Here is a 26,646-nt window from a genome sequence, read left to right on the forward strand (position 1 = left end):
TTACGGGTCTATTATTGCCGTGATTGAGCTGAAACAATTGTACTGGTGATAGACATGTTGCCATGGACAACTACAAGATGGAGATATTCATCACGGCAGCACTAACATAACCTGGTGGGAGTTACTAGACTCAAAGTACATAGTAATTGAGTAAAGTCTCGCTGCATTGCCTTGAGGCACTACGTACATCTAAGAATATCATCTATGAGCCTTCGCTATGCATAGCTACCGATGATAGTAGCTAATAGACCTAATGAGATCATAAGCACTCCTCCCCGAGTCTCAAGCATGCATCCCAAGATCAACTGTAGAGCCAAACCCAATCAACGCAAACGTCTTTCTCAGTCAAAGCCAAACAATAAAACTCACCGGCGAGCCCCCTCACAGCCATCAACCCACTTAACGAGATCACCACTGACCCTCCAAAGCATCATTCTTCTTCTCAGCTTTCTCCTCGGTCTTCTCCTCGCCCCAACCATCAACACCCTTGTCCTCCTCATCATCCTTCTTGTTACCGAAGGTCTTCTTGGCCTGGGCAGACACAGTATACACAGTCATACCCGCCGACCCCATCTTTGTATCCACCATACCAGCCGTAAACTGGCCCATAAAGCGGGCGTAGTCTTCCGACTTGCGGATCTTGCACTTGCTACCCTCGGACTCAGCGTGCTGGGCCAGTGCTGCGTTTGTGTCGAACCATTTGGAACACACTGGGCACTGCACTTGGAAACCAGTGGTCGGATGTGTTAGAATGTGGTTTCGGAGACCATTGCTGGTGGGGAACGCCTTGCTAAACAAAGCGTCACTACATAAGCTTATTAAATTGGGCCGTTTTGACGAGACATACATGCACCTGTCCCTCGGACACCCGTACTTTCTGGTATACTGGTTATAGTACTGTTTGGGGTCCCAATTGGGGTTGCGAGGATCGTGTCTGTCATAGACCGGTCTCTTCTCAGGCTCTCGCCAATCTTGAGCTTGCGCGGGGGCGCGACGCGCAGGAGCAACAGCGGGGGTGGTGGCAGGACCAGTGTAGCTCGGGAAGAGCACCTTAATGTCCCCAGCCTCACTTGACTGTTCCGGATGGTCGCTCCCCGGCCCAGTCAGCAAATCGCCCTTCTGACCCAGCGACATCATCTGGAAGGTGACGGGATCCGGCTTGTGGCTGCTGTCAACCAGAGGACGGAGAGAGGAGAGGGTGTCGCCCGCGGTCTCGTCCTCCGTTGTGGAAAGATACTGGGTGTAATGGGCAGGACCCTTGTTACTGCCACTCCAAGCGGTGAAAGTGGCAACCTTGTTCTCATGTTGACCAGGCACCATCTGAAGCTGGCGGGCAAATCTCAAGGCTTTCTCTCGCTCCTCGTGGAATCTCTCATTGGAGATTGTGTTGCATCGGTTCTTTTCGATGTGATCCACGAAGCCGCTCATGCGAACAAGGGTGGCTTTGCAACCGGGGCAAACCATTTTCTGGTCAATCTGATGGAACTGTATCTAGGACTTAGCTAAGAGTAACGCGGGCAGTCACCAGAGTCCTTACCTGCTTGTAGTGCATCTCGGCAGCACCCTCGGTGCGGAACATCATCATACATTTCTCGCTGTTGAGAGAAAGAGGTTAGGGACAAACGGGGAAAACAAGAAGCCATAGACAAACCAGAAGTAGTGTCTGTTTCCCTTCGCATACTCCGTCTTCCAGTGATTGATCATCGTCTGCTTGTCATCGAACGAAGCCTTGCAGGTTTGGCAGATAAACTTCGACTCCTCTGGCTTCTCCATCTCGTCCATGGTGTTAGATGACAACACCGTGACCGTATAGGTAGAGGAGGAGGCAGAGGAGGAGGAGGAGGATCAGGAGGATGAGGAGGAGGATGATGATGATGATGGAGAGCATAACGAACATGTGTGGAAGAGAAGGAAGAGTATAAAGAATAAGTTTGTTACGCAATTCCGACCTCAAAAAAGTTGAGACGAGGAAGAGGAAGAAGAGTTCAGTTGGGATGCAAGTTTCCAGCAGCAGGTAACCTAAATTTCAAAAGACAAAGGGCAAACAGAGTTTGGCTGACCGTGCGATGATTCGACTTCAACTGGCAGGTACATCCTTTTCACCGGTAGGCCGACGTTTTCCATTTTCAGCCGGTCGGCAATAGTGGACAAATACCTATGAGGAAAGAACGATGATGCCAGTAAAGGCTCCCGCTCCTTCTCAAAGACCGGAAGCATCAGATATGGCAATTGCGGGCAGACGGGGCTGTACCTTATGATGTCTGGGATCTTGAGTTCTACGAGATCATGGGGAAGATCGGTCTGATATCATGTGTATATGGAGGCTACTGTACAGGTTCTGTTCTGGCAGTATGCGTAGAGGTCTAATGCCTACCAGGTAGATGAGGTGAGTAAATGTGGACAGACTTTCATGATTAATGATCGTATCTGTTGTTGTGTTTGCCCAGCCACTTCAAGCAACCGCAAGGTAAAACAACCATGACAATAACAATAAGTTCGGCAAACATACAAATCTTCACATTTGACATCAGAGAAGATACAACCGGTCACCTACCTAGGTATGTTTGATCCATCAAGCTGCACACTCCCAACATCTCATCACAAGATGCTACTTCCTTCATCTTCACACTCTTCGCTGGCGATATCGCCCCCCATATCCAGATCCAAGCCTCAACCATCATGCCCGAACAATAGCATCCTCCTCCTCAAAACCAGACATTAAACAAGGCTGTATACCTAGGCCTGTGGATGTGGCTATTCGCAGTCAAGCCATGCAGCATATTTCACCCCTAACCCAGCACCTGTGCCCGATACAAACAAGGGGTGTTGTTACTTTAGATCCCAAAACCGATCAAAGATCCACAGATCGACGGATCACCCGCCCTACTCCCTCCTCATCTCCCTGATCTTCAGAAAGCCTTGCTTCACCCCCCAGCATTGTTGTCGCCAGACATGAAGCAATGCACGATGTGTTGTTTTATTCCTCAAGCTCAGGTGAGCTGACAGTGGCAAAATCCACACCCACGCCCAAGATCCCTCCCCTCGTGAGCTCCTCTATACGGCAATTGATGGACTACATCACCCCCCTACAGTTCAACCCCCCTCCCCCCCCCACATATTCTTTGTCACAGTAGGTAGCTTCATGTAAGATTCCTCATCGAAAAAGAAAAATAAGCCTGAAAACACAGTTTAAGGTGCAAGTAAGGAGAAGTAAGTAAAACACCAGCATTCGAACCACGTATCTCAACTAGTTATCGCCACTTTGGCTCTCATCAATCCCTTTCCCACACCTATGCAATATAGGTACATATTCGACCGGTCTATACGTAACATACATTCCCACCACAACCAAAACCCACAATCCTACATACGTCAGATCAATACCCTCCTAACGCAAGCCCATTACATACGCAGGATCCGGCTCGCCTAACCCAATCCACAAACCCCCCCATGTTATTCCTCATCCTGCCCCTAAAAATGCGCCTTGGCTTGATATTCCCTTCCAGTCACACATCTGATCCCAGGAAGTGAGTGGTTGTTGTCTCAATGCAATGCACCATGCAATGTGCGTACAATCATACCTACAGTCAGCCAGCCAGCCAGCCAGCCAGCCAGCTTGCGGCTGGCCAACCAATCCCAGCCTTTTGTTCCAGGAATCCTTCCATTGTGCAGGAAATTGTCCAAAGACATGTCTTCATGTTCGTTGGAATAAGCCCAAGGAGGGAACCAATATCGGTTCAGAGATCTCTTTCATGAGGTTTATGAGGGAACAATGACGCGGCTCTGCTGTCAGTTTCAGCAGCCTACTGGAGTTGCTTGCCCAGAAGCAGAAAGATGTCGGGCGGTGTAGCCTCCTCGTATTTACTCTCAGAGCTAAAAAAGCTGATCAAATATCAACATGAGAGATCAAAACTTCGGCGAGCGGATACAGTGATATTTTGAAGACATCCTGAGCTCCACCACCCGGGATGTATCACCCAGTTTGTGTCAAGTCCATTGAGGCTTAAGATGAAAGTGCTGCTGCTGTGGTTCTCTGCGAGGTGATATGGGGCTGGAATCCCGCCGAGCGCTGACCAGCTAATGTAGGAACGGCTGCCCGTAATCCAGTAATACGAATGCTATTGACAACATGCATCCACGCCCGGCATAAGTAACCAAACAAAAGCCAATGACCAAGAAAAGGCATATCATGAACATTAATACCATGGATCAAACAGAAGATCGGCCGTAAATGAACACCGAGATACAAGCTCTAGACCGAAGCACTGATCAGAGGTTTGAGGACAAGGCGAGCTTCATTGCAACCTATCGCCGGATCAACAGACAGCCTCAAACGCTAAGTCGATGTGGACGATAACCTCTGCGATGAAACGAGAAGATCACCTCGATGCACCCACAAGCCATGGGCCAAGAGCATGGTTTGAGCCACGAGAACCGGGTGTGGCAATCTTTCCGAAGAACCAGGGAGACGGATCAGCAGATCGCATTTCGTGCAGAAACTAAAAGAGACATCCGGGAGATTCTGCCGCCGGGCGGCACCTGACGATGATACACAATTACCGCAGTGTCGTTTGTCGGTTGAGCTACTGCGAAGCTGATAGGGCTGCAGACAATCCGTGACACTGGGCCCCGTGAATGAGAGCAAGGGTGACATAGCGCCTGGTATGATGGCGCTGAAATGGGCACCCTCCGACCCGGAATCATATGGACTAATTCAAATGAAACACAATGTGTGTTTCTGGAGGAGGCAGAATACCGAGGAAAAACTGCTCAAGGGCAAGTGTGTGGTGGTTTTGGCGTGAGACGAGGCGAGAAAAAAGTGAGGCGGACGAGGTCAAGCTCTGGGCAACCAGTAGAATGGCACCTTGGAGATTCCGTACATGCAATACTGTGCCTTCCACGAGCCTGTAGAAGGATGTCCCTGAATGGCTAGAACCAAGAAGAACACTAGGATGGAAGCGGTACTGTACTTAGTGACATTCTTCTCAAGCCTCCTCGACCGTAACCGTGCTTCAACTGACCACCTCAGCCAAGGACCTTGGTTCAACACAGGCATATAAGGACACCAGAGTTCCCGTTGCTTTGACAATGACGATGACAGGGAGCTCAGTACCTTTTCCCAACATTATCATTATTTCCCGTCGCCCAAAATGTCGTCTTCGCCGCCTGAATCGATGAACAGATACTGGATTCCCAATCTGGATATCCACAAAAAGGTCATCACTCAGGAGCTTCAGTATTACCTCGGACCCGACGCGAGCGTGAGGCCTTTTACTCGAGAGGTGTGAAAAATGCCCTTCCGTGAGGTTTGCGACAGGCTGACGAGTGCAAACTTTCAGGGTGAAGATGGCTTCTTGATCACCACACCAGGACCTTGCCTGTCAGATGTGAGCCGCCGATTCCACACCAGAGCTCCGATCGAGCCCCAACGTTGACAATGCCCCCAGGAGCAAATAGACGACATATGCGTCAAGTCGAAGCAGCTGTGGGAGAAACAGGCAGCAGCGCGAGCAGCCGGCAGTTCGAGCAAATCCCTCAAGCGACCTCTTCACGCACCTGTATCACTCGGGAAGTCGGGCGGCACCAGTGAATCGTCCAGTAGACGGAGAAAGCCCAGAAGCCATCGGGATGACAGACGATGAGAGTTTGGGGGATACCCACTATCGGGCACGAGGTAGCTTGGTTCAGATCGTTTCGGATGCCTGATGAGGGGACAGTAGCAGAGGGATCAATGTGGAACGTGGGGAAGCAAGCCACGAGGGGCGAATGGTGAAGCAGAGTGACTGAAGTTGGCGGTTTGAGGTGCATGTGCCATATCGATTGTTGTGTTATGGTGGTTGTAGAGTATTTGGTCGACCAGCAATATTGTGCCATCTGGCAATGGAACGGCGTTTTCCTATCTTCGGCGGATAACTGCAGTGCATGATGCGCGTCGGATTCTGCAACCGAGAGAGCTAGCCCAAATTCGAAAGCCTCCACTCGTTCCAATTGGAATATTGCTTGTTTTCCTCGTGCATCTGGGACCCGATGAAAGTCGCCTGAGACAACGTAGGCGATATGTTGTGACTTCTGTTGTGCGGTGTTGCGGTGCGCACCAAGAGACGTTTATGGCAGCCGTGTGGTCGTTCACACGTCCAATCGCCCGGGACCTCCATCGAGCCAATCCGAAGCAGTTACCACAAGGCAACCGATTTGTGCAGATCCCATAGTTCATTAGAGCCCATGCATCGTCAAGCATTAGCAAATGATGAGCAGAGCGGCGCCGTATGCAGGTTTGAAGGCATCCACAGCCGTCATTGCGGTCATTCCGGCCCCAGTTCCGGACAGTAAGTTCCCAGTAGACCTCGTCCTACGACATATGCTGTAGCACAGTGTCGGCGCCGCCGTCTGATATTGTTGATCAGTGTTGTACTGGCACGAAGAGGGTAGCATGTGGCGGACAATATTCGGAAATGGCTGTAATCGTGAGCTCGGGAAATATCACCACAATTGCGAACAGCGGGTGCGCAAAAGTCGATGAGTGAGTCCTGAGAGAGGCACTTGTTAGGCGTTAACTCAACTCTCCTCACCGTCCAATGCCTGTACAGACGCTTCGTATTTTTCCAGGTTGAGGGGACCAGCCGACCAAAGAAGTGTTGCTTGGACCTCAACCACCGGATTCGTGTCGCCTAGCTTTTTGCTGTCGGTCGAGGTGACATATCCGATGACATTCACCCATTCGCCAACGCGTGTTTGTTCCGCCTTGAGACTCTGCAGAACGAGGTTGACATCGACCGAGGCGAAAGTGAGTTGTCTGTCCTCAGACCCTCTGTATTGCAAGGTCAAAACGCCAGACTCGGTGGAATAGGATGTTACACTGGAGCACCGTCAGCTTCATTCCTTGAAATTTGAAGGTGACAAGTTTCAAGAGCACTCACCATCCCAGGAACCTCACTTTATCACCAATATCTTTTTGGGACAGGGAGGAGAGCAGACACAGTTGGGAGGGAAGCGGACCGAAAGACATGTTGTGAGCCAAAAAGAGTGTGTATAGTTCATTCTTGAATTAGATTTGACGGCAAAAGAATCTTCTGCTTTCAACGAGAACTCATACCGCAGTATTGCACTGTCAAGAAACTCCTGCCTTCACGTCGATGAATGGGACGATAGCATGAGACTGCTTAGTCACCCAGACTGATAAGATCACATGATACCTCCGGGTAAAGTCCGGGATGGGGGTGGCCTTTGCATCCGCGTGCCGCAATCGCCAGTCACATTGTTGGAATGCCTTGCATCACTGGAAGCATCTCGATAGGCAGCCTTGTTCTGGCCAGAGACAACTCCTCACTGTGCATTCGTCACCCTAACCAGCGATAATCCTACGCAGCGCTTCTTCTTGTCAAGTCCTACGTTGGTTCTTGCGCGTTCACTTGCTCCGTTTCAGACCCTGTCTCGAGAGAAAGCGAGGTGCCTGGCGTTAGGCTGTGACCCCGCCAAACGTTGCTGAGGCGTCATCGGCAAACTTGATCACCTGCACCGACCCTCGCTCAACACCGAAACTCAAACCTACTCGTCCACAACCGCGTTTGCTATTTTGCACCTCCATCGCACAGAGAATCCCATCCCAGATACTTAGATTTTTCGATCTCTCACTCGCGATAATCAGTCATGTCGGGCATCTGGGGCTGGTTCGGTGGTGGTGCCGCGCAGAAGCGGAAGGATACCCCCAAGAATGTCATTCTGGATCTGCGGACAAACCTGGAGATGCTGCAGAAAAGGGAAGCCCACATTCTCCGCCAGATCGAGGAGCAGGAGAAGGAGGCCAGGAAGCATGTAAACACTAACAAGACTGGTAAGTCCTTTATCTGCGCTTTGTTTGCTTATCGCCCAGCTGGCAGACGCTGACGGCTCGTGTGATAGCGGCCAAGAATGCCCTGCGACGCAAGAAGGTCTATGAGGGCAACCTCGAAAAGACAATGAACCACATCGAAACCCTCGAAATCCAGATTAATGCCATCGAGTCTGCCAACATCAACAAGGAGACGTTCGAAGCGATGCAGAGAGCCAGCGAAGCCATGAAGTCAATACACGGCAAGCTCACGCCCGAGAAGGTCGACGAGGCCATGTACGTACCGAAAGTTTGGTTTCTATTTTTGTGCGATGGTACTGATGGTGGATATAGGGAAAAACTCCAAGAGCACAATCAGCTCAACGAGGAAATCGCGGCTGCCATCGGCTCGGTCAACATTGGCCAGTCCATCGACGACGGAGAATTGGATGCGGAGCTGGACGAGCTCATGGCCAAGGATCTGGAGGACAAGATGCTCGAGACTGGCACAGTACACGCAGATCGTCTGCCGAGCGTGGCGACCGGAGAACGTAAGTTGACTGGTAAGCTTGAAGCATGAATCCTGCATCGCTAACACCCCCTTGCAGTCAAGAACAACAAGGGCAAGGCGCCCGCGGTCGAAGACGACGAAGAGGCGGAACTCAACAGACTCAAGGCCGAGATGGCCATGTAAGTCTCGGGTTTGGCATGATGACATGCTGTATAACACTATATGACGTGGGGGATGAATACACGAGGCACCGACTTCTTTTCTCATTGTATTCGGTATGGAGGGCTTCCAACAGTGAGCAGTTGGTGTGACGGGTAGGGGGGAGACCAAGGACGAAGACAAGTGGATTTGCTTTTGATATCATATCATCTTTACGACGGTCCCTGGAGTTTGGTTTTTCGTTGCGATCGATGGCACTGGCGTTTTTGAGGTTTTACGGATTTTGATGTAGGTAATGGGAGGGTCGCATAGGAGACATATCTTCACACAGCACAACCACAGCACGCTCCATACACATACACACACGTGGAATCTTCCTAGGGCAGATGCACTGCATAACATACCTACATAGGGGAGGGAGAAGCTGCATGCATGAAGCTTTGTTGAAATCCTTCACTTTTGGGAGATCATGTCCCACTTGGCGTTTGGAGACTTGGAGACTGGGTTCCCAGCCTCGCGGGTTCAGCCTTTCCCCACGCCCAGGCCAAGAAGAATTCATGATGGCATCACCTGGTCTGCTTTTGTTTACAGATTTCCCCATCACGAGATGCTGGTAACCGTGGGGCATTTCATCACGGGTCTAATGCATGAGAACAGCCTTACCGATGAGGGGTTGATCTCACCGCTTTTTTGTTATCGTTGGATTTTGATGTCTTGGCTTTGGGACCCAGGACCCGAGAGTTGATTCTGCGACGGTTCTGGCGGATGGAGAGGATATTGAAGATGAGGGGTTGTGGTTATGATTGCCACCTTTCTGGGGTGTCGGAAGAGGTGTTTGATGGTTATCAGGCAAGATGAAGAGATTTGAGGGGGAGGTAACTGGAAGCGCTTGGGGTAGATACGATAGATAGATAGGGTGTTGAGTTGAGTTTATTTTACATGGCGCTCTTCCATCATCTTCAAGATCATTCACAGATGCCCCGCGAAGCATTGGAGGTTATCGTCCTCGGCGATCATCACAAGCTTTGTTTCTTGGTCTTTCGGGCGCTAGAGGGAGACCATGTTACCGCGGGGAGGTTGGGTTTTTTGATATTGACATGGATGCCCTTGAGGCTATTGAAGCTGAACGCGGGGTTGGGCGGTTTGAGTCTTGAATCGGGGACCGGGAATGATATTGCATGATTCTCGCTACATATCTGCTTGGTTTGACAATGTTTCCAGCCATGAATTATTCCAGAATAGCAATCACCATTCGTAAACCAGAGATATCAGCAGAGACAGGTGTGAATATCGAAGCACAGACCGAGACGGCCGACGACCCTTGCATGCGGCAGCCGGGCCGGGGTACAAAAGATGGACCAATTCCAACGTTCCTCTATCAAATGTTAGCAGGGAACATGGACAAGGGTGTCCAATAACTAGCATCCTACAGCGAACCACGAATGTCAACGCCTACCAGACGACCCCCTCGCCGTTGACGTTCGCCAGCATCGTTGGGCGATTTGATATTTCCCTCATTGTGTAGCCCTGTGAGGTCTTCGATCCATTTCATGAGAATATCGAAGCAAATCAAGTGCGACATTTGCCATGAAGGCCATGCGAATCAGAACGAACCAAAAATTTCTTTGGCTGATGCGTTGGCATCTGTGGATCCCCCACACAACAAAAAGAAGGGCGGGCCAGCCGCGGCAAGGAGGTAGAGATGGCGGTTCTTCCACAGGCAGATAACCACGTAGCACGCCAGTGACACCACACCTTTCCATTCTTTTTCACCATCACACACCTACGGCGGCCACACGGGTAGACCCTTTGGCGCTTTTTCTGGATCTGCGAAAGAAAGTTCGAAATACTTGGGGCTCCCCGCGGTTTGGAGGGGTGAAGGGTTGTCACTGGGACTCCCGTCTCTGCCATGCTCACCACCCCACCAGCTGCCACACTTTGAGGGGTGCGTATGTGTGGTTCAGGGACAGGAACAGAAGAGGTGTCAAGCCGGGAGGATCGGGATGGAGTGAATAAGGGGATGGTGGTTGTTGAAGCCCAATATCACCCCAATAACGCTCATTGTTCTTTGGCCATGCCTCATTTTATATGGGTGGCTTCTTCATCTGATGTTCAGTCAGTCAGTCATTACCGTGATGGCCTATGTAATGAGCTGCGGATCCCCATGAGATTTGGCCAATCTTGGGACTGTGCTACACTGGTAGCTTGCGTGATTTGCCTCCTTGTAGAAGATATCATGATGAAGAGGGAAGGTTGGTTCGAGGTGATATGCTCTATTCCAGCGAGTAGTATCCATTCGACGTGGCGCCACTGCAGGTCGGTGGGCCAATGTCTGCGGTTCAATGCAGTCACTTGAGCGAAAAGACCAGCCGAATTGACCTCTTGCGTGGGGTTGTGATGGGTTTGAAATGTTCTTGCCAAGACTCAGACGCACCCATCTTTTTACGCACCTGCCCCTCACTCTCGTCTGTTTGCACCAGGGTGCTCCCATCAACTGGAGAATTCTCGACAAGGTCAAGGCAAGAATTTTGCATCTTTTCGCCTTTCTTGCCTTCCTGCTTCAGACCGAGGCTTTGTTTTCTTTCTCTCTCCTCTCTTGTTGCCCAACACAACAAAACCGACCAAAAAAACAGTGATCCGATCTTCACCGTCGTCTTGTTTACTTTTTCCTCTCTCTCTCTTTCCCGTCTGCCTCACATCTCTCTCATATCACCCACCCTACCTACGAGCGAGACTTCCTCTCTCGGTCTGATCAGAGTCGCGGCCAACCACAGCCCGTCACACACCACCCCCCCTCTGCCGACTGTGCATATTCCAGCACACGACATACATTAAACAACCCCTCCAGAAAGCAGGCCCGTCCCCGACATCGTCCAGCCAGACTGCACGGCACACGGCCACCACGCAGCACGAAAGCCCCACCTTTTTCTCACTTTGGGCACCCAATCTGCAGCCTTCCGATATACCACGAGCCAGAACCAGCCGAGCCGTAACCAGGCCACAAGTCCGTCTGCATGGAGAATAATAAGAGAGCCCCTCAGGTCATGTCCGTCGAGATTTCCTCCGACAAGGCAGAGGTAGATGTCCCACAAGTATGAGTCTCCCTCAAGATGTCGAGTTTAGTCCAGCTAGGACCACCCTTCATTGGGCCCAAAGCGACTATGATTATGATCAAGTTCAGTATGCCGACTTTAGCCAAATACAGGAAGCCAAATATGGAGATGTGAAGTACCTCCAAGTATCCGAGAGTGAGATGGACGATCAAGAGATTGAGGGTGAGTTTTCTCCAACATGGTCCCAATCCTGCTACACATGTGACATGTCTGCTGATACACACCACATCAGGCAATGGCGATTTCACCCACCAGCATAATCCCAGGGACTCGATAGCCTCTCTCACCAACTCAGAGCCATCATCAGCCCCTCTCTCAAAGAACGCCAAGAAGAACAAGAAGAAGGCAGCGAAGAAGAAGGCAGCCAAGGAGGCTGAGAAGGAAGCCGAGAAGGAAGCCGAGCCACAACCCGAAGCCGAAACTGTGCCGACACCAGCCGCGGAGCCGACGCCGGAGCCGACAACGGAGGCCAAGGAGGAAGCCGAGGGGGAGGCTTCGGCCGCCAAGAAGAAGAACAAGAAGAAAAAGAAGAAGAACAAGAGCAGCGTCGATTCGACACCTGCTACATCTTCTGACTCTCTTGCCCCCGCTGCCGCCGAGCCAACATCAGAAGCCCCTGCGACTGAAGAGCAACCCAAGGTTAAGGAGGTCAAGGAACGCAGTCTCGAGGCCCTTGCTGCTGAGAGCAAGCAGAACGAGGAGCCCAGGACTGAGGAGAAGGTTGAGGAAACCAGTGCCCCTGCTGCTGCTGCTGAGCCAACGCCTGTCGCCGAGGTGACTGGGACCAAGGAGACTGAAGCTCCCGCTGCTGAGGTCGCCACACCCGAGGTCAAGGAGGAGGAAAAGCCCACAGAAGATGATGCTCCCGCCGCTGAAGCTGCTGCTCCAGTAGAGAAGGTCGAAGATGCTGCGTCCTCAACGCCCGCCCCTGAGCCAGAAGCTGCCGAGGAGGCTGCCTCCACACCTGCTGCTGACCCCACGCCAGCAGAGGCTGCCGCTGAGGTGAAGGAGGAGCCAGCTGCCGAGTCCAAGTCTGAGGACGTCGCGGAGGCGCCTGCTGCCGAGACAGTGGTCGAAGCCGAAAAGTCCTTCGCTGAGGTTGCGGCCCCAGATGTTACTGAGGGTGCTGCCCCCGTTGTCATTGATCTCAAGTCTGAGCCTGAGGCTGAGAAGCCTCAAGAGGAGACCAAGGAGGTTGGGGCGTTCAAGGTTGAGGAGCCAGCTAACGAGGCTGAGAAGACCGAGGAGGAATCCGCCCCTGTTGCCGACGCCACCCCAGAGCCTACGCCTGTTGAGCAGTCAACACCTGCTGAGGACGTCAAGCCTGCTGAGTCTGAGAAGACTGCCGAGCCAGAGGTTGAGCCTACTCCTGAGACCAAGGAGGAACCCGCCACTCAAGCTAAGGAGGAGCCAGTTGCCGAACCAGTCCCTGAGGCTAAGGAGGAGGCCGCTGCTGCCGAGCCAGTTAGCGAGGCCAAGGAGGAGCCTGCTGTCGCTGAGTCAGTTGCCGAAGCGAAGGAGGAACCTACTGTCGCCGAGCTTGTCACAGAGTCCAAGGATGAACCAGTTGCCGAGGTCGCCAAGGAAGAGACTGCTGTTGAGACCAAGGAGGAGGCCACCCCTGACGTCAAGGAGGAGGTTGCCCCCGAGACCGAGGTCAAGGCTGAGGCTGCTCCCGAGGTGAAGGAGGAGCCCGCTTCCGAAGTCAACGAGGAAGCCGCTGCAGCTGCCCCTGAAGTTAAGGAGGAGGGTACCCCCGAGATCAAGACTGAAGAGGTTGAGGTCAAGACTGAGGATATCCCTGAGGCGAAGGAGGAAGCCGCTCCTGAGGTCAAGGAGGAGGCTGCCGCTGAGGTTAAGGACGAGACTCCCGAGGTCAAGGAAGAGGCTGTCGAAATCAAGACTGAGGAGGCTGATGTCAAGATTGCGGACATTCCCGAGGCGAAGGAGGAGGCTGCTCCTGATGCTAATGAGGAGGCCACTCCCAAGCCTGCCGTTGAGGCCACCCTTGAAGTCAAGGAGGAGACTGCCACAGAGACCAAGGAAGAGGCTGTTGTGGAGCCTACTGCTGAGGTCAAGGAGGAGCCCGTCGTCGGCGCCCCCGCAGAGGCCAAGGACGAAGCCCCTGTTGAGGCTGTGCCTGAAGCCAAGGAGGATGTTGCTGCTGAGACCAAGGAGCAGTCCACCTCTGACGAGAAAGACGAGCCTGTTGCTGAGGTTGAACAACCTACCGCTGAGACCAAGGAAGAGGCCGCCCCTGAGGCTAAGACTGAGGCTGTCCCAGAAGTCACGGATGCCGTACCCGAGACCAAGGACGACGCTGCCCCCGAAGCCAAGAAGGAAGCTGTTGCTGAGCCCAAGACCGAGGTGGTCGAGGAGCCCAAGGATGAGCCTGCTGCAGAGATAACTGTGGAGGACAAGGATGTATCTTACGCTGAAGTTGCCGCTGCTGAGCCCGCCGCCGAGGCCAAGGAGGCTACTCCTGAGACCAAGGAGGAGACTGTCCCTGAGACCGAGGAGGAGCCAGCTGTCGAAGCCAAGCAAGAGCCTGCTCCCGAGACCAAGGATGAGCCCGCTGCTGAGGCAAAGGAGGACACCACCACTGAGACAGTTGCTGAGTCCAAGGATGAGCCAGTGGCTGAGGTCAAGGAGACTGCCCCTGAGCCTGCCGTTGAGGCCAAGGAGGAGCCAGTACCCGAGACCAAGGAGGAGTCTGTTCCTGAGCCTGCTGTTGAAGCTAAAGAGGAGGATGCCCCAGAGCCAGCCCCTAAGACTAAGGAGTCTGCTCCTGAGCCCCCGGTTGCTGAAACCAAGGAGGAGCCTGCCGTTGAAACCAAGGAGGAACCTGCCGTTGAGGCTAAGGATGAGCCAGCGGTTGAGACCAAGGAGGAGTCTTATGCTGAAGTCGCCGCGGCTGCTGTCGAGACCAAGGAGGAAACCGCCACCGAGACAAAGGATGAGCCCGCGGTCGAAGCCACGGAGGCTCAGGTTGAGGAGTCTGCTCCTGAGCCCGTTGTTGAGGCCAAGGAGGAGCTCACCCCAGCGCCAGTAGAGGAGGCGAAGGATGTGCCTGCCGCGGAGCCTACTTCTGAGGTGAAGGAAGAAGCTGAGCCAACTTCCGTCGAGGACTCCAAGCAGGAGGAGCCCGAGGTCAAGGAGGAGTCCTACGCTGAGGTCGCCGCCGCTCCCGCTCCGGAGGAGACAGTCAAGGAGGAGAAGCCCGCAGTTGAGTAAGTTTATGCGGTTGTCGCGTTATCAGTTGCATTCAAAGGCTAACGATATGCTGTAGGGAATCTGCCGCCAAGGAAGATGCGCCAGTCACTGAGGACAAGCCCGAGCCCGAGACTGCTGAGGAGCCTGCCAAGCCCGAGGAGGCCAAGGAGGGGGTCGCTGCTGAGCCTGCTGTCGAGAAGACTGCTGAGCCTGCTGCCGAGCCTGCTGCCGAGCCTGCTGAGGAGACTGTCGTCGAGTCTACTCCTGAGAAGGTCACCGAACCCGTTGAGGAGAAGTCTGCTGAGCCGGTTGCTGAGAAGGCTGTCGAACCAGTTGGGGAGAAGGTTACCGAAGCTGCCGATGAGCCTGTCGCCGAGCCTGTCGCCGAGAAGGCTGCCGAGCCCGAAGCTGAGAAGGCTGCCGAGTCTACTGACGAGACCGTCGCCGAGCTCAAGGAGCAGGTTGGTGTTGCCGGGACTGTTGCTGCTGTTGCCGGAACCGTTGCTGCCGCCACCGAGACTGTTGCTGAGGCTGCCACTTCTGTAGCCGACACTGTTGCTGCGACTTTTTCTGAGCCAGCTGATAAGGCTGCCGAAGAAGCTGACAAGTCGACTCCAGTTGTGGAGAAGACCGAGGAAGAGTCGGCCGCTGTTCAAGCTGAGAGTGCTTCCGTTGCTGAGGCTGTTCCAGCTGTCGAAGAATCCGCCAAGGCTGCCGAGACCGTTGAGGAGAAGGCCGCTCCCGTCGAGGAGGCCCCGGAGACTACCCCTGAAGCCTGCAGCTGAAGTCAAGCCTGAGACTGAAACCGAAGTTGCTGCCCCCGCCTCTACTGAGGAGGTTGACAGCACCCCAGTTTCTGTCGACAGGGCTATTGTCGAGGAGACTCCTGCTCCTGTCGAAGAGGTCGCCAAGGTCGAGCCTACTGAAGAGATCAAGCCTGCCTCAACCGAGGACGCCAAGGTTGAAGTCGCTGAGACCAAGCCTGAGGAGACCAAGATCGAAATTGTCGAAGAGGCTCAGCCTGAAGTTGCCGAGACCGCCACTGAAGCTGTTGAGGAGACCAAGGTTCCCGCACCTGTGGAGGAGGCCAAGGCCGAGCCCGCTGAGGAGACCAAGACTCCCGAGCCTGTCGAGGAGGCCAAGCCTGCGCCAGTAGAAGAGGTCAAGGCTGAAGCTGTCGAAGACGTCAAGACTGAAGCTGCTGAAGCGCCCAAGGCTGATCCAGTCGAGGAGGTCAACGCTGTTGAGCCGGTCGAGCAAGTTATCGCCCCAGCTGCTGAGAGTGTCGAGGCACCCAAGGAAGAGTCCCAGCCTGAGCCAGTGGTCGAGAGATCCCTTGTCGTCGAAGCTCCCGTCGAAGCTCCCAAGGATGTTGCCGCTGAACCCGTGGTCGAGGCGCCTATCGAAGCACCCAAGGAGGTCGTTGCTGAGCCCGTTGTCGCGGCGGCCAGATCCCTTCCCGAGACTGTCGAGAAGGTTGAGCAGGAGGAGAGTAAGGACACCGTTGGGCCAATCCCCAGCGAGAACAAGGATGAGAAGGCTTCAGGTGAGGAACACCCAATCCCAGTATTGCTTGATACCCCCGGTGGCTTGGCAGGAGAGGAGATTTCAGAATGCATTTCGGAGCCAAAGGACACGGACACGGACTTGCAACAACCGGATACCCATGATACCCCCATTACCCATGATACCCATGATACCCAGGACGCGAGTGCGGCTATTTCTTCTGTACACAACAATGATACCCTTGACACACCTAATATCGATAATACCCCTGGCGAGAAGGAGGTCGTCCCGGAGACGACCGATGAGACAGAAGTCACGGTGGACGACAAGGAGGCTGTCAAGACAGTGGAAGAGGACAAGTCTGATGTCACACCATCGGACGAGGATCTTGCGGCGGCGGAGTCCAAGGAACCGGCGTCTTCCATCCAGGAGCCCGAGGCCAAGGACGACAAACCAGAGACTGAGGCAGCCCCCGAACCTGAAATCGCCCACGCGGAGACGGCGCCAGTCGCCGAGGCCGAACCAGTTGTGGAGAGCACCCAGATCGAAGAGCCCACCCTGCCAGAGGTGAAGACACCATCCGCTGACGTTGAAGAAGCTCTGGAAGAACCCCCCTCTAGGACCAAGGAGCCCACTGAAGACTCCTCTCCTGTCGTCACTGATGATGCTAGCATTACTGTGGAGGAAGCCACTCAGCAGTCTGAGGAGGAGAAGGAGCAGCCCATCATCGAACAGTCTAGCACCGAAACCCCTGCCGTTCAAGAATCCGTCGATGTCACCAGCACCCCAGAAGTTGAGAAGTCGGTGGTTGAGGAAGTTGCTGTTCCGGAGAAGGAGGAGGTTGCTCCCGAAGTCGAGTCTGTGGAGAAGACTGAGGAGGTTGAGCCAGTTGAAGTATCAGATGCCAAGGTCGCCCAGTCCGTCGACGATGCTCAAGCCGAAAACGACAAGTCCGACAGCCCAGTTGCTGCTGTTGCGGTTGCTGCCGGCATTGCTTCTGCTGCTGCTATCGCCGCTACCGCCGCCTCAATCGAGGAGCCTGCCGCTGTCGAGAAGGCTGTTGTTGATGAGCCTGAAGTATCCGAGAAGACTGAGGAGCCGATCAAAGTTGACGAGCCTGTTGCTGTTGCCGATAAGTCTGTTATTGCCGATGAACCTGCCACCACCGAGGAGATTGTCATTGCCGCTGCCGAAGAGCCTATCGAGACTGACAAGCCCACTAGTGTCAGCGAATCACGCAGCATTGACGAGCCGCCCGTCTCTGTCGAGGAACATGTTAATGCTGAGCACGTCGTTCCTGCTGCTGCTGTTCCTTCGGAGATCTCAGCCAGGTCTGTGGAGTCAGCTATTGACACCGCTTCAGTCGTGGCTGAGAACGAGGCGCCCGTAGTCGTCCCGGCCCAGGAACCGGAGCAAATCTCTGACGCTGCTTCTGAGGACTTTGTCCTGATTGAAGCAGAATCCATCCCCAAGGAGGCAACCGAAGAGGAAGCGGTTCTCATCGACCAATCCATTGCCTCGCTCAAGCAGGTCGCCAGTGAAGTCGAAACAGAAGCCCCTGCAGCAGCTGTTGAGGAGAAGTCCGTCAACGAGACGGTTGTGGAGCCTGCCGTCGAAGTGACTGCCCAACAAGCCGCCGAACCCGATGTTGAGTCTACCACCAAGCCTGACGCCCCTAAGGAGGTGTCTGTGTCCGGCTTTGCCATTCCTGTGGCTGCTGCCGCCGGAGCTGCTGCTTTCGGGGTTGCCGCCGTTGAAGCGACCAAGGAGGAGGCTCCAGTCACCGAACGCTCGCTCCCCAAGTCTTTGGCCCAGGTTGAGCGTGATGACGTTGTTTCGGACTACGATCCTAGAGATACCAATCTCTCATTCGGTACACAGACAACTTACCCACTACCTACTGACACATCTTTTACCTTGCCGACTGACACAACCTACACATTGCCAACTGACACATCATTCTCGCTGCCTACCGAGAAGACTGCTTCCGAATCTCTTTCCAGGGGTCTTACCTCGACTGAGGAGTCGAAGAAAGAAGAAACCTCTGAAGGCAAGTCTTTTGCTAAGGAACTCGCCCTTGGTGCAGGCGTTGTAGGTGCTTTGGGTGCTGCCACCGCCGTGGCTGCCCACACAGCTTCGGATAAAGAGTCTAGTGATGCGGTGAAGCGCCTGGAGGCGTATGCCGCCATTTTCGATGACGAACCCAAGGACAAGGTCTCCAGCCGCTCTCTTCCCCAAGATGGCGCCAAGAACACGACAATCGAGTCTTCTGAGGCTGTAAGCGAGACGGTTCCGCTCACTGAATCTTTCCACATGGTGGACAAGAGGGACGGCCAAGAGGTGGCGAGGGGTGGTGTAGAGGCGAAGAGTGATGGTGAGGACATTGTTGCCGCGCGGCCTGCTATTATTGCTGTTACTTCTGCTGGTCCCAAGGAAACGATAACTGACGATGCCGTTCTTACCACTCAAAGGTCAACAATTCCAGGATCCCGAGGACCCGATGAAACCCAAGGAGAAGAAGTCATTGTTGACTTCCGTGTACCCACCCCTGCTCTTATTCTTCCTGACCTCAATGACCCTGTGGCTCGCGAGTTAGGCCGGATGCGCAGTTTGCGCCGGCAGCGCAGAAACACGATCAAGCAGGCGGAAGAGATGGTGGCAGCCGCCGTCGTCTTGTACGCCACAGCCGATATTCTCAGCCCGCCAGGAAGTCCGACAACCGAAAATCCAGGAGCCGATGTCCTTGGTCTAACCGAAATGCATTCTGACGTGAAGGGGAAAGGAAAGGAGGTGCAAGTGTTTACCGATGGAGAAAGAGGGAGGCGCAGATCGAGGGACGAGCAAGAAATTTCTGCTCTCGTGACTGACCTCTCAGCAGACAAAGACAGGTCGAGGACTGATGAAGGCAGACGAAGACGCCGTAGCCATCACTCGAGCCGCTCTTACCGTGATCTTGAAAGCCGTGATCGTGACCTTGGTGATGCTCACGACTATCGAGATCTCAGCAAGGACGGCTCGCGGCACTCTTATTCTCGCCGCCACCGATCCGAGAGCTACAATTCGTCTCGCTCTCTTGGCGCTGATGAGCGCCCTCGCACTCCTCCCGCACAAGACAAAGACAGCAACTATCCTCCTGAACACCGAAGCCCTCGCAAGCAACGCACACCCGAGGAGCAGGCTGCTCACGACAAGCGAAAGGAGGAGCGCCGCCGTCTCCGTGAACTCGAGAGGGCCAGGGAGGAGATACCAGCTTCTCCCACCTCGCCAGCCAAAGAAGAGCGCGTCAAGGAGAGATCAGCACCCCGTCAACGATCTGAGCGTGATCTTTCCGAACGTGATCGTTCTGATCGTGACCGCGCTGAACGCTCTGAGCACCGCCGTCGTCGCCATAGTCACAGCCGCGCCAGCGTGGAGTTTGATGTGCCATCTTCCAGCAGGAAGACGGAGCCCGTCTTGAACTCCAGAGAAGGGGTGTCCATGCCACCTTCAGCTTCCAGGACATTTCCACCCGAACTCAAGCGCTCCAGCACTGGTCGCAGCTCCAGGGCTCGCAGGTCCGAGAGATCAGAGCGGTCAGAGAGGTCTGATGACCGACTGGCTCGTGACGACGATTATCGACCCAGCAGCCGAGAGCACCGCGAACATCGCGAGCCTAGAGTACGCAGGTCCGAGGATCGGATTGTTCGTGACGAGGAGGTCCCCCGGCCAAGAAGCAGCAAGAGATCAACAGCCAATGTGCTTGACACTAAAGATTCGGCCGCCTCTGTCGGCGAGGCTTCCATCAGCAAGGGTGCCGCCTCGATCAGCAGCACTGGCGAGCACGAGTCAGCGTCTCACCGAGCAAAGAGGCAGGAGAAGCGCGAGAAGGTGCGGGAGAGCGAGACCAAAGAGAAGGGCGGTATTCGTGGTGCTTTCAAGCGTCTTTTCACGAGAGGTTAAAGTTTGCAAATTTGGTGAACACAAGACAAAAGACACGGAGGAGGAATGCATGAGGCTTTTATGAGGACATGACCGTTTTTTTCTCTTTTTTCGTTTTTCAACTCTTTTTTTTTTCGGTCTGACGATGGGAAATGAAGATTGATGATGATGGGAAATGATAAGGCGGTTATGGTACTTAGTTTCTTTTGGTGACGATGGATGGTGGAGGAGGGGAATTTGGTGGTGGTGGGGTGGATGAGACGATTATGATGGCTGCTGCTTGATCTGATGGGTAGAGTTGGTTTGGTTTCTGTTGCTGTTTGCGGATGATAATTAGGGAGGAAGAGGGAAGAGATTTGCTCTGGTTTCTTGAGATGGGAATTGAGAATTGTATGTTATGACTTTATGTGTGGGATATGAATTACATCTTGATCTTCACTCATCATGCCTCATGAATCTTTGCAACAGTGATGATCACTGTGATTTGATATGTGGCCATAAGGCGGCCGCCCTTTGATGCTAAGGAGAAACATATAAGGGATGGGCATTACAAAATATTCCACTCGTAATGCGTTAGCTCTTCGCTTGATCTGTGGCCATCATGAAGACATGAATTGCCGGGCCATAAGCTTGAGTGAGGTAACTAAAATAGTATTGTATTGTTCATTTTCAGCCGGGCCCTCGCCACGTATATTTTTGATGATCCATGGTAACTCTTGATCAAGCCCCCAGCACCTTTCACCTTTGTTGATCATGTAAAAGATCATTCCGTTTCTTATCATGAGAGTTTTTCACTCCCCCTTCTTTTCGTCCTCCGCCCCAGCAGCAGGAATCAACCCCCTCAAACTCAAATCATAAACCACATCCTCGACCTTTTTCACGGCATACTTGATGCTGTCAACCCTCTTCCTCAGGATGTCATTCTTCAGATTCAAGACCTGGAACCCGGCGTGCAGGTCCCTGATGAAGGCGGAGATCTCCACCGCGAGGGCGGTGTCGCCGAGCGTGACGGAATTCATCGCCAGGCGGGAGAGGTCGTCGATTATGGAGACGAGGGCGAGGAGGTACTCCTCGGTGGTGATGTGGAATGCATCGTCTTGGGCGGTGAGGTTCAAAGGGACGGAGTAGTATGTGGCCAGCTGGAGGGGGGTGAGGAGGGTGTGGGTGGATAGCCAGGTGAAGAGGAGGCAGGTGGAGAGGGAGTCTTGGAGGGGGCGGGTCCATTTGTGGTTGTATCTGGGGAGATGATGGTAAACATTGGGGAGCGGGGATGGGGGGAAGGGGGGAGGAGGGGACGTACTTGTAGTAAGGATATTGAGATGCAAACGCTGAGAGCTTGCCTACGGTGGCGACTTGGGATTTGATGCCCTCTTCTACTTGGGGGAGGAGGGTTGCGTCTTTCAGGTAACATTATCAGCCTATACGCTCAAAACACCGGCAGTGGGGGGGGACATACACTTTGACCGCGGGGTTGAGTGAATCTTGGATAACAAACCCTGCGTGAAGGAGACATGCTGGTGAAGTTCGTCGACAATCTGCTCGAGCTCCTTGCGGACGGTGGTGTCCTCTTCGATCTTGGACTTGATTTGGTCGAAGAGGGAGGGGTCGATCATGGGGGGCATTTTGACGTTGGGTGAGATTGAGAGTGGTGGTGGTTGTGAGTGAGGTTGAGGTTGGGTGTCAAAGGTTGCCAAACACACACACACTGTTCAATTTTTGAGATGTCCACACCACAGTTGCTGCACGGTCGGATTATCGGGCAATTGGTTAGCAAGAGAAGGATTTTTAATGATGCCAAACTGCTGTCAGGCCTTGGTTATTTCAGATTCGAGATGGGAAGACACGAGAGGATCTATGCAGGGAAAATTTAACCCATGGAATGGGAGTCGCAGTTTAGTCACGGATATCATCAACAGCAGGCAATAACTCGACGGAAGCATCAAAAATTGGTCGACAAACAGCGACTCAGACAGCAATTCACCATCAATTCAACCAACACACAAGACAGGAAATTCTTCCTCGCATCCCAGGAAATAATCCCAAGAATGCAATGAAAAAGATGGTTGGGTTCGCGTCGCCTGGAGGCAGTGTAATACCAGGGACACTATGGCCGACGATCATGGGCAAGCCCAGAGGAAAGTCAGCCGAGAGACAAAAATTAGGATAATCACGATTCTACTCCGTAGAGTAGTTTCAGAGATTAAACTGAAAAGAACAGATACTACACTTGATCTAAGCCAAAAGGCAAAGAGAGCTAAAGAAGAAAAAAAAGAAACCAAGTAAATTTGGGAGGGGAGCGCTGAATATATACTCGATCTGGATGGTCTGTGCACGCCTGCAAATTCTTCGGCGGGTGCAAAATGTCTGTGCGCTTCAGTCTGCCCCACCTACTGGTCAATTTGGTCAGTGCGTCCGTCCTCAGTCCTCACGTGCGAGCGTGTTGGAGAGAGAGCTTGGCAGGCGTAGTCTCAGGGTTCGGGTTTGGCTGGAGCTGTTTGCGATTCGACCTTCCTGTTCAGGGATCTGGTATCTGTATCATCCTGCGCGCAAATGTTGTCCCCTTTCTCTCGTCCTCAAGCTGTAACAAACACACGTCAATGCCTTTGGTAGACCCTATAACCATGGCTTCGGCAGTCAGCAAGAAGGGCGCTGCGTCCCAAACCGTCACGGTCGAATCGAGTGCTTCACCTACAGCCGAGACGTATAACCTCCTCCCGGTGTCCATCAACCAGACGCCGCTCGCCCAGACCCTCCGCCATGCTCAACCTCTGTTGTTGTCGGGAGTCCTCGCCTTTGGGTTCTCCTCGCTGGTCAAGGACCCAGTAGCGGCCATGTCCTCGACCACGTTGCCATTGACGGCCGCGCTGCAGGCTGTCTATGCCGTTATCTGCCTTCCTGTCGCTGGGCGCGGAGGGAATGATACGGCGAAGAAGGCCAAACCAAGACCGGGGGAGAAGACGAGCAAGAAGAGGGCGAAGGAGGGGGGAAACAATGCCTATGTGGTATGTTGTTATGCTTGCCGTTTCGTTGCGAGGAATCAAGTACTAACTACTAGTCGTGACACAGCTCGCCGCCCTCTCGCTCCTCATCACTGCTCTCGTTACTCCGTTCATCTACGCCTCCATGGTTCTTTTCGGTGCGCCTTTCCTCACCCACGGGTCTCATACGCTTCTCTGCGCCGCCCACTTGTCTCTGCTGGGACTCTTCCCGCTCTTCTACGTTCATGGTGTCGATGCTAGTGCTTGGGCTGCTGTTGGTGGTTTCCGCGCGCCGTTGGACGAAACGTTTGGAGGTCTTGCGGGTGCGCTTGTTGGTGCTTGGCTGGGCGCTGTCCCCATTCCTCTGGACTGGGACAGAGATTGGCAGAGATGGCCAGTAACTATCCTGGTCGGCATCTATGGTGGATATGTGCTGGGCAAGGTCATTGGTGGTACAGCGGCTTGGGGAAAGAAGTTCTGAGTTTAGAGTCTTGGATCAGGTACCTGGAAACATGAGGAGAAGGGGGAAAGGACTGTTTGGAATGAAGCTGTGTGTGATACCCTGTTGGAGTTGCGAGCCGGAATTGGTGTTGAACAGTGTACATCACGGGTGCGGTCTATGAAGGCGACCGTTGTAAATACTAATTAATGGTAACTAAATACCTACCAAAATACCTCCAACGTTAACGGATCGTGATATTTCAACTCAAACATCGAGCGTCAATCACAAGTGTCGAAGATCCGCCAAGACCAGTCATCCTGCTTGCCCGCCGGCGCATCACTCGAAGCTCGTCCCCTGTCCCCGATGCCGCAAGGTGGGGTGTCGAGTGTGCCGACATCTTCCTGCGCCGAAGTCCACACCTCGAGATGACTCCAACACCACGGCACCACACTCCTTTATGACCCTTCCGTGGGCGTCCTCGAGTCTTTGGTCCCTCCCCTCGAGCACTCTACCTCTTCTTCCTTCAATTGACACTTCAAAATGACCAAACTACCCACCCCGGTGCTCCCAGCACCCCCTCCGAACCCGGAGTTACCACTCCAACCCGTCCCGTCAACATCACCACCACCACCACAACAACAACAAGCCTCAGCAAAACACTACAAAGGCTTCGTCGCGGGTGTCTTTTCCGGGATCGCCAAGCTAGCCGGTACCTCTCCCCCTTCCCTAACATGACCTCCCCCGCGCTTGTACTAACCCTCCCTCTCAGTCGGCCACCCCTTCGACACAATCAAAGTCCGCCTCCAAACCTCTTCTTCCACCCGCTTCTCCGGTCCCCTGGCATGCCTCACCTCCACCATCCGCAACGAAGGCATCTTCGGCCTCTACAAAGGCGCCACACCCCCTTTAGTAGGATGGATGTTCATGGACTCCATCATGCTCGGCTCCCTAACCTTCTACCGTCGCCTCATCTCCACCAATTTCTTCGCCTCCTACCACCCCCCAAACGACCCTTTTCTCCCCCCCTCAGTAATCCCCCTGCCCACCTATGCCCACGGCCTAGCGGGTATCCTCTCCGGCTGCACCGTCTCCTTCGTCGCCGCCCCCGTAGAGCACATCAAAGCCCGTCTCCAAACACAATACTCCTCCTCCAAGTCTGACCGCTTATACACCGGGCCAATCGACGCCCTACGAAAAATCTACAAATACCACGGTATAAGGGGGATATACCACGGTCTGGGGGCTACTCTCATCTTCCGAGGGTGCTTCTTCTTTTGGTGGGGGAGTTATGACGTTTTTAGCCGGTGGATGAGGAATAACACTTCTTGGTCTGCGCCGGTGATCAATTTCTGGGCGGGGGGGTTGTCGGCGCAGGTCTTTTGGGTCATGAGTTACCCGAGTGATGTGGTGAAGCAGAGGATCATGACGGACCCGTTGGGAGGCGGGTTGAGGGATGGGGAGAGGAGGTTTAGGAGGTGGAGGGAGGCTGCAAGGGCGGTTTACAAAGAGAATGGGCCCAAGGGGTATTGGAGGGGGTTTTTGCCTTGTTTCTTGAGGGCTTTCCCTGCTAATGCGATGGCGTTGGTGGCGTTTGAGGGGGTTATGAGGGCGCTGCCGGAGTAGTTGCAGATGGAGACGCCTATGGGAGGGAGAATAGAGGGTGAGAAACAAGAGATATATTAGGGGTGTGGTGTTGCATGACGGGAAGAAACGGAGATAAATTCATAGAATTGATGTTTGCATAGATTATACCCAAAGAGTTGGAGGGCAAAAGGGAAGGGTTGGACGATATATATATACCCAAGGGAATGGATATGGACGCATATGAGACTTAAGAGCAATAGAGACAACATATACACATCACAAGCAAACAACAGAACTTCAAGTCTTGTTTTTGGCCAGAACGCCTGGCCGCGCAACGGCGGCGTTGTCACTTTTCATTGACCCCGTTTCTCCCAACCGCTATGCACAACCAATGATCCCATTTTTGTTCTGGTATCTCTTGTCTTGCCAGATTATACTCCTTTCGGATATATCCTCCCTCGCTCAACAGATAGACCACCAATTTACTCGTCATCCTCCTCCTCAGCGTCGTTGACGACGTTGAAGAACTTGAGCTCGTACACTCCCTTAGAGGTGGAGACGACGCGGAGCCAGTCACGAAGCTGCATCTTCTTAAGGAACTTCTTGGTCCTGTTTGGTGCGCACCGTCAGCACACATGTCCTCATTTTCTTTTCTTTTTTGGCTTTTATCGCAAAAAAAACAAAAAAAAACTTAAAAACTTACAAGTACTTGAGGTAACGGCCAGAAAGCTCATTGTGGGCAATGATCTCAATCTTGCCATCGCCAATCTGGGAGATCTTGATGGTCTCGCCGAGGTTGCCAACACGGCCCTCGACCTTGATCCTCTCGTTCAAGAACTTCTCAAAAGCGGAAACGTCGAAGATCTTGTCCGAGGCGGGCTGGGAAGCGTTGATGACGAACTTCTTGGTGACCTTGGGGCCCTTGCCCTTGGTGGACTTCTTCTGTGATATCCCAAAAAAGAAAGACTTAGCCTACTGCTTCACGCCATCATCTCCCATCTTTTTGCAATGATGGTGGACTGGGCCAACAGCAAAGCGATGGTCATTTCAGGTGGGGATGGTGATGATGAGGTTGGTCATGAGTATACGTACAGCGATGGGAGCCATTGCGACTGTTGAGGAGAGGTTCAAGAGATTGACCGGTGGAAGTTGGATGGGGTGAGGAGAACGCAAAGAGGTTGATATCCTGCGCCTTGGTTGTGGTGGTTAAAAGTCTGGGGGGAGGGGTGGACGTTGCGATTTGCGGGCGGTGGAGAGAGGAAAATCGAGCAAGGGAATTTTTGAACAAATTGTGGCCTGCAGCAAAAATTTAGGGCTCCGCATTAGCAGGGCGGGGTAGCTTCCTGTGGCTTGTGCTGGGCCCGTGCCAAGCTTCGGCCGGAGCGCCGTTGCTGCCCCACTTGACACCGAACATT

General features: G+C 53.5%; 9 protein-coding genes across 9 annotated transcripts, besides 1 other annotated feature; 5 read left to right on the top strand and 4 right to left on the bottom strand.

Moving 5' to 3' along the window:
* Positions 1 to 408: 408 nt before the first annotated feature.
* PODANS_2_2410 (uncharacterized protein) lies at positions 409 to 1,464 on the bottom strand (the record flags this gene model as incomplete). The annotated part of the gene is made up of 1 exon (XM_001910951.1): positions 409 to 1,464. The coding sequence occupies one exon, from the start codon at positions 1,462 to 1,464 to the stop codon at positions 409 to 411; it is 1,056 nt and encodes a 351-aa protein (XP_001910986.1).
* Positions 1,465 to 5,150: 3,686 nt separating this feature from the next.
* Positions 5,151 to 5,642, top strand: PODANS_2_2420 (uncharacterized protein; the record flags this gene model as incomplete). Its single annotated transcript, XM_001910952.1, has 3 exons — positions 5,151 to 5,282; positions 5,340 to 5,387; positions 5,448 to 5,642. The coding sequence occupies 3 exons, from the start codon at positions 5,151 to 5,153 to the stop codon at positions 5,640 to 5,642; spliced, it is 375 nt and encodes a 124-aa protein (XP_001910987.1).
* Positions 5,643 to 6,555: 913 nt separating this feature from the next.
* Positions 6,556 to 7,006, bottom strand: PODANS_2_2430 (uncharacterized protein; the record flags this gene model as incomplete). The annotated part of the gene is made up of 2 exons (XM_001910953.1): positions 6,556 to 6,856; positions 6,918 to 7,006. 2 exons carry the CDS (start codon positions 7,004 to 7,006, stop codon positions 6,556 to 6,558), a joined length of 390 nt encoding a protein of 129 aa, XP_001910988.1.
* Positions 7,007 to 7,647: 641 nt separating this feature from the next.
* PODANS_2_2440 (uncharacterized protein) lies at positions 7,648 to 8,501 on the top strand (the record flags this gene model as incomplete). The annotated part of the gene is made up of 4 exons (XM_001910954.1): positions 7,648 to 7,831; positions 7,900 to 8,104; positions 8,162 to 8,358; positions 8,416 to 8,501. 4 exons carry the CDS (start codon positions 7,648 to 7,650, stop codon positions 8,499 to 8,501), a joined length of 672 nt encoding a protein of 223 aa, XP_001910989.1.
* Positions 8,502 to 11,571: 3,070 nt separating this feature from the next.
* PODANS_2_2450 (uncharacterized protein) lies at positions 11,572 to 20,248 on the top strand (the record flags this gene model as incomplete). Its single annotated transcript, XM_001910955.1, has 4 exons — positions 11,572 to 11,700; positions 11,846 to 14,820; positions 14,923 to 15,268; positions 15,350 to 20,248. The coding sequence occupies 4 exons, from the start codon at positions 11,572 to 11,574 to the stop codon at positions 20,246 to 20,248; spliced, it is 8,349 nt and encodes a 2,782-aa protein (XP_001910990.1).
* Positions 20,249 to 21,018: 770 nt separating this feature from the next.
* PODANS_2_2460 (uncharacterized protein) lies at positions 21,019 to 21,849 on the bottom strand (the record flags this gene model as incomplete). Its single annotated transcript, XM_001910956.1, has 3 exons — positions 21,019 to 21,463; positions 21,528 to 21,624; positions 21,684 to 21,849. 3 exons carry the CDS (start codon positions 21,847 to 21,849, stop codon positions 21,019 to 21,021), a joined length of 708 nt encoding a protein of 235 aa, XP_001910991.1.
* A 569-nt stretch (positions 21,850 to 22,418) lies between these two features.
* Positions 22,419 to 22,474: a sequence feature (Similar to U2 spliceosomal RNA (RFAM RF00004) (Erpin+Blast+Yass: E=9.4e-07);~snRNA).
* A 113-nt stretch (positions 22,475 to 22,587) lies between these two features.
* On the top strand, positions 22,588 to 23,686 carry PODANS_2_2470 (uncharacterized protein; the record flags this gene model as incomplete). Its single annotated transcript, XM_001910957.1, has 2 exons — positions 22,588 to 23,229; positions 23,294 to 23,686. 2 exons carry the CDS (start codon positions 22,588 to 22,590, stop codon positions 23,684 to 23,686), a joined length of 1,035 nt encoding a protein of 344 aa, XP_001910992.1.
* Positions 23,687 to 24,187: 501 nt separating this feature from the next.
* Positions 24,188 to 25,270, top strand: PODANS_2_2480 (uncharacterized protein; the record flags this gene model as incomplete). The annotated part of the gene is made up of 2 exons (XM_001910958.1): positions 24,188 to 24,356; positions 24,417 to 25,270. 2 exons carry the CDS (start codon positions 24,188 to 24,190, stop codon positions 25,268 to 25,270), a joined length of 1,023 nt encoding a protein of 340 aa, XP_001910993.1.
* A 443-nt stretch (positions 25,271 to 25,713) lies between these two features.
* PODANS_2_2490 (uncharacterized protein) lies at positions 25,714 to 26,338 on the bottom strand (the record flags this gene model as incomplete). Its single annotated transcript, XM_001910959.1, has 3 exons — positions 25,714 to 25,840; positions 25,935 to 26,173; positions 26,324 to 26,338. The coding sequence occupies 3 exons, from the start codon at positions 26,336 to 26,338 to the stop codon at positions 25,714 to 25,716; spliced, it is 381 nt and encodes a 126-aa protein (XP_001910994.1).
* Positions 26,339 to 26,646: the final 308 nt, after the last annotated feature.

The sequence above is a fragment of the Podospora anserina genome, chromosome 2 (assembly GCF_000226545.1).
Source record: "Podospora anserina S mat+ genomic DNA chromosome 2, supercontig 2".
Lineage (NCBI taxonomy): Eukaryota > Fungi > Ascomycota > Sordariomycetes > Sordariales > Podosporaceae > Podospora > Podospora anserina.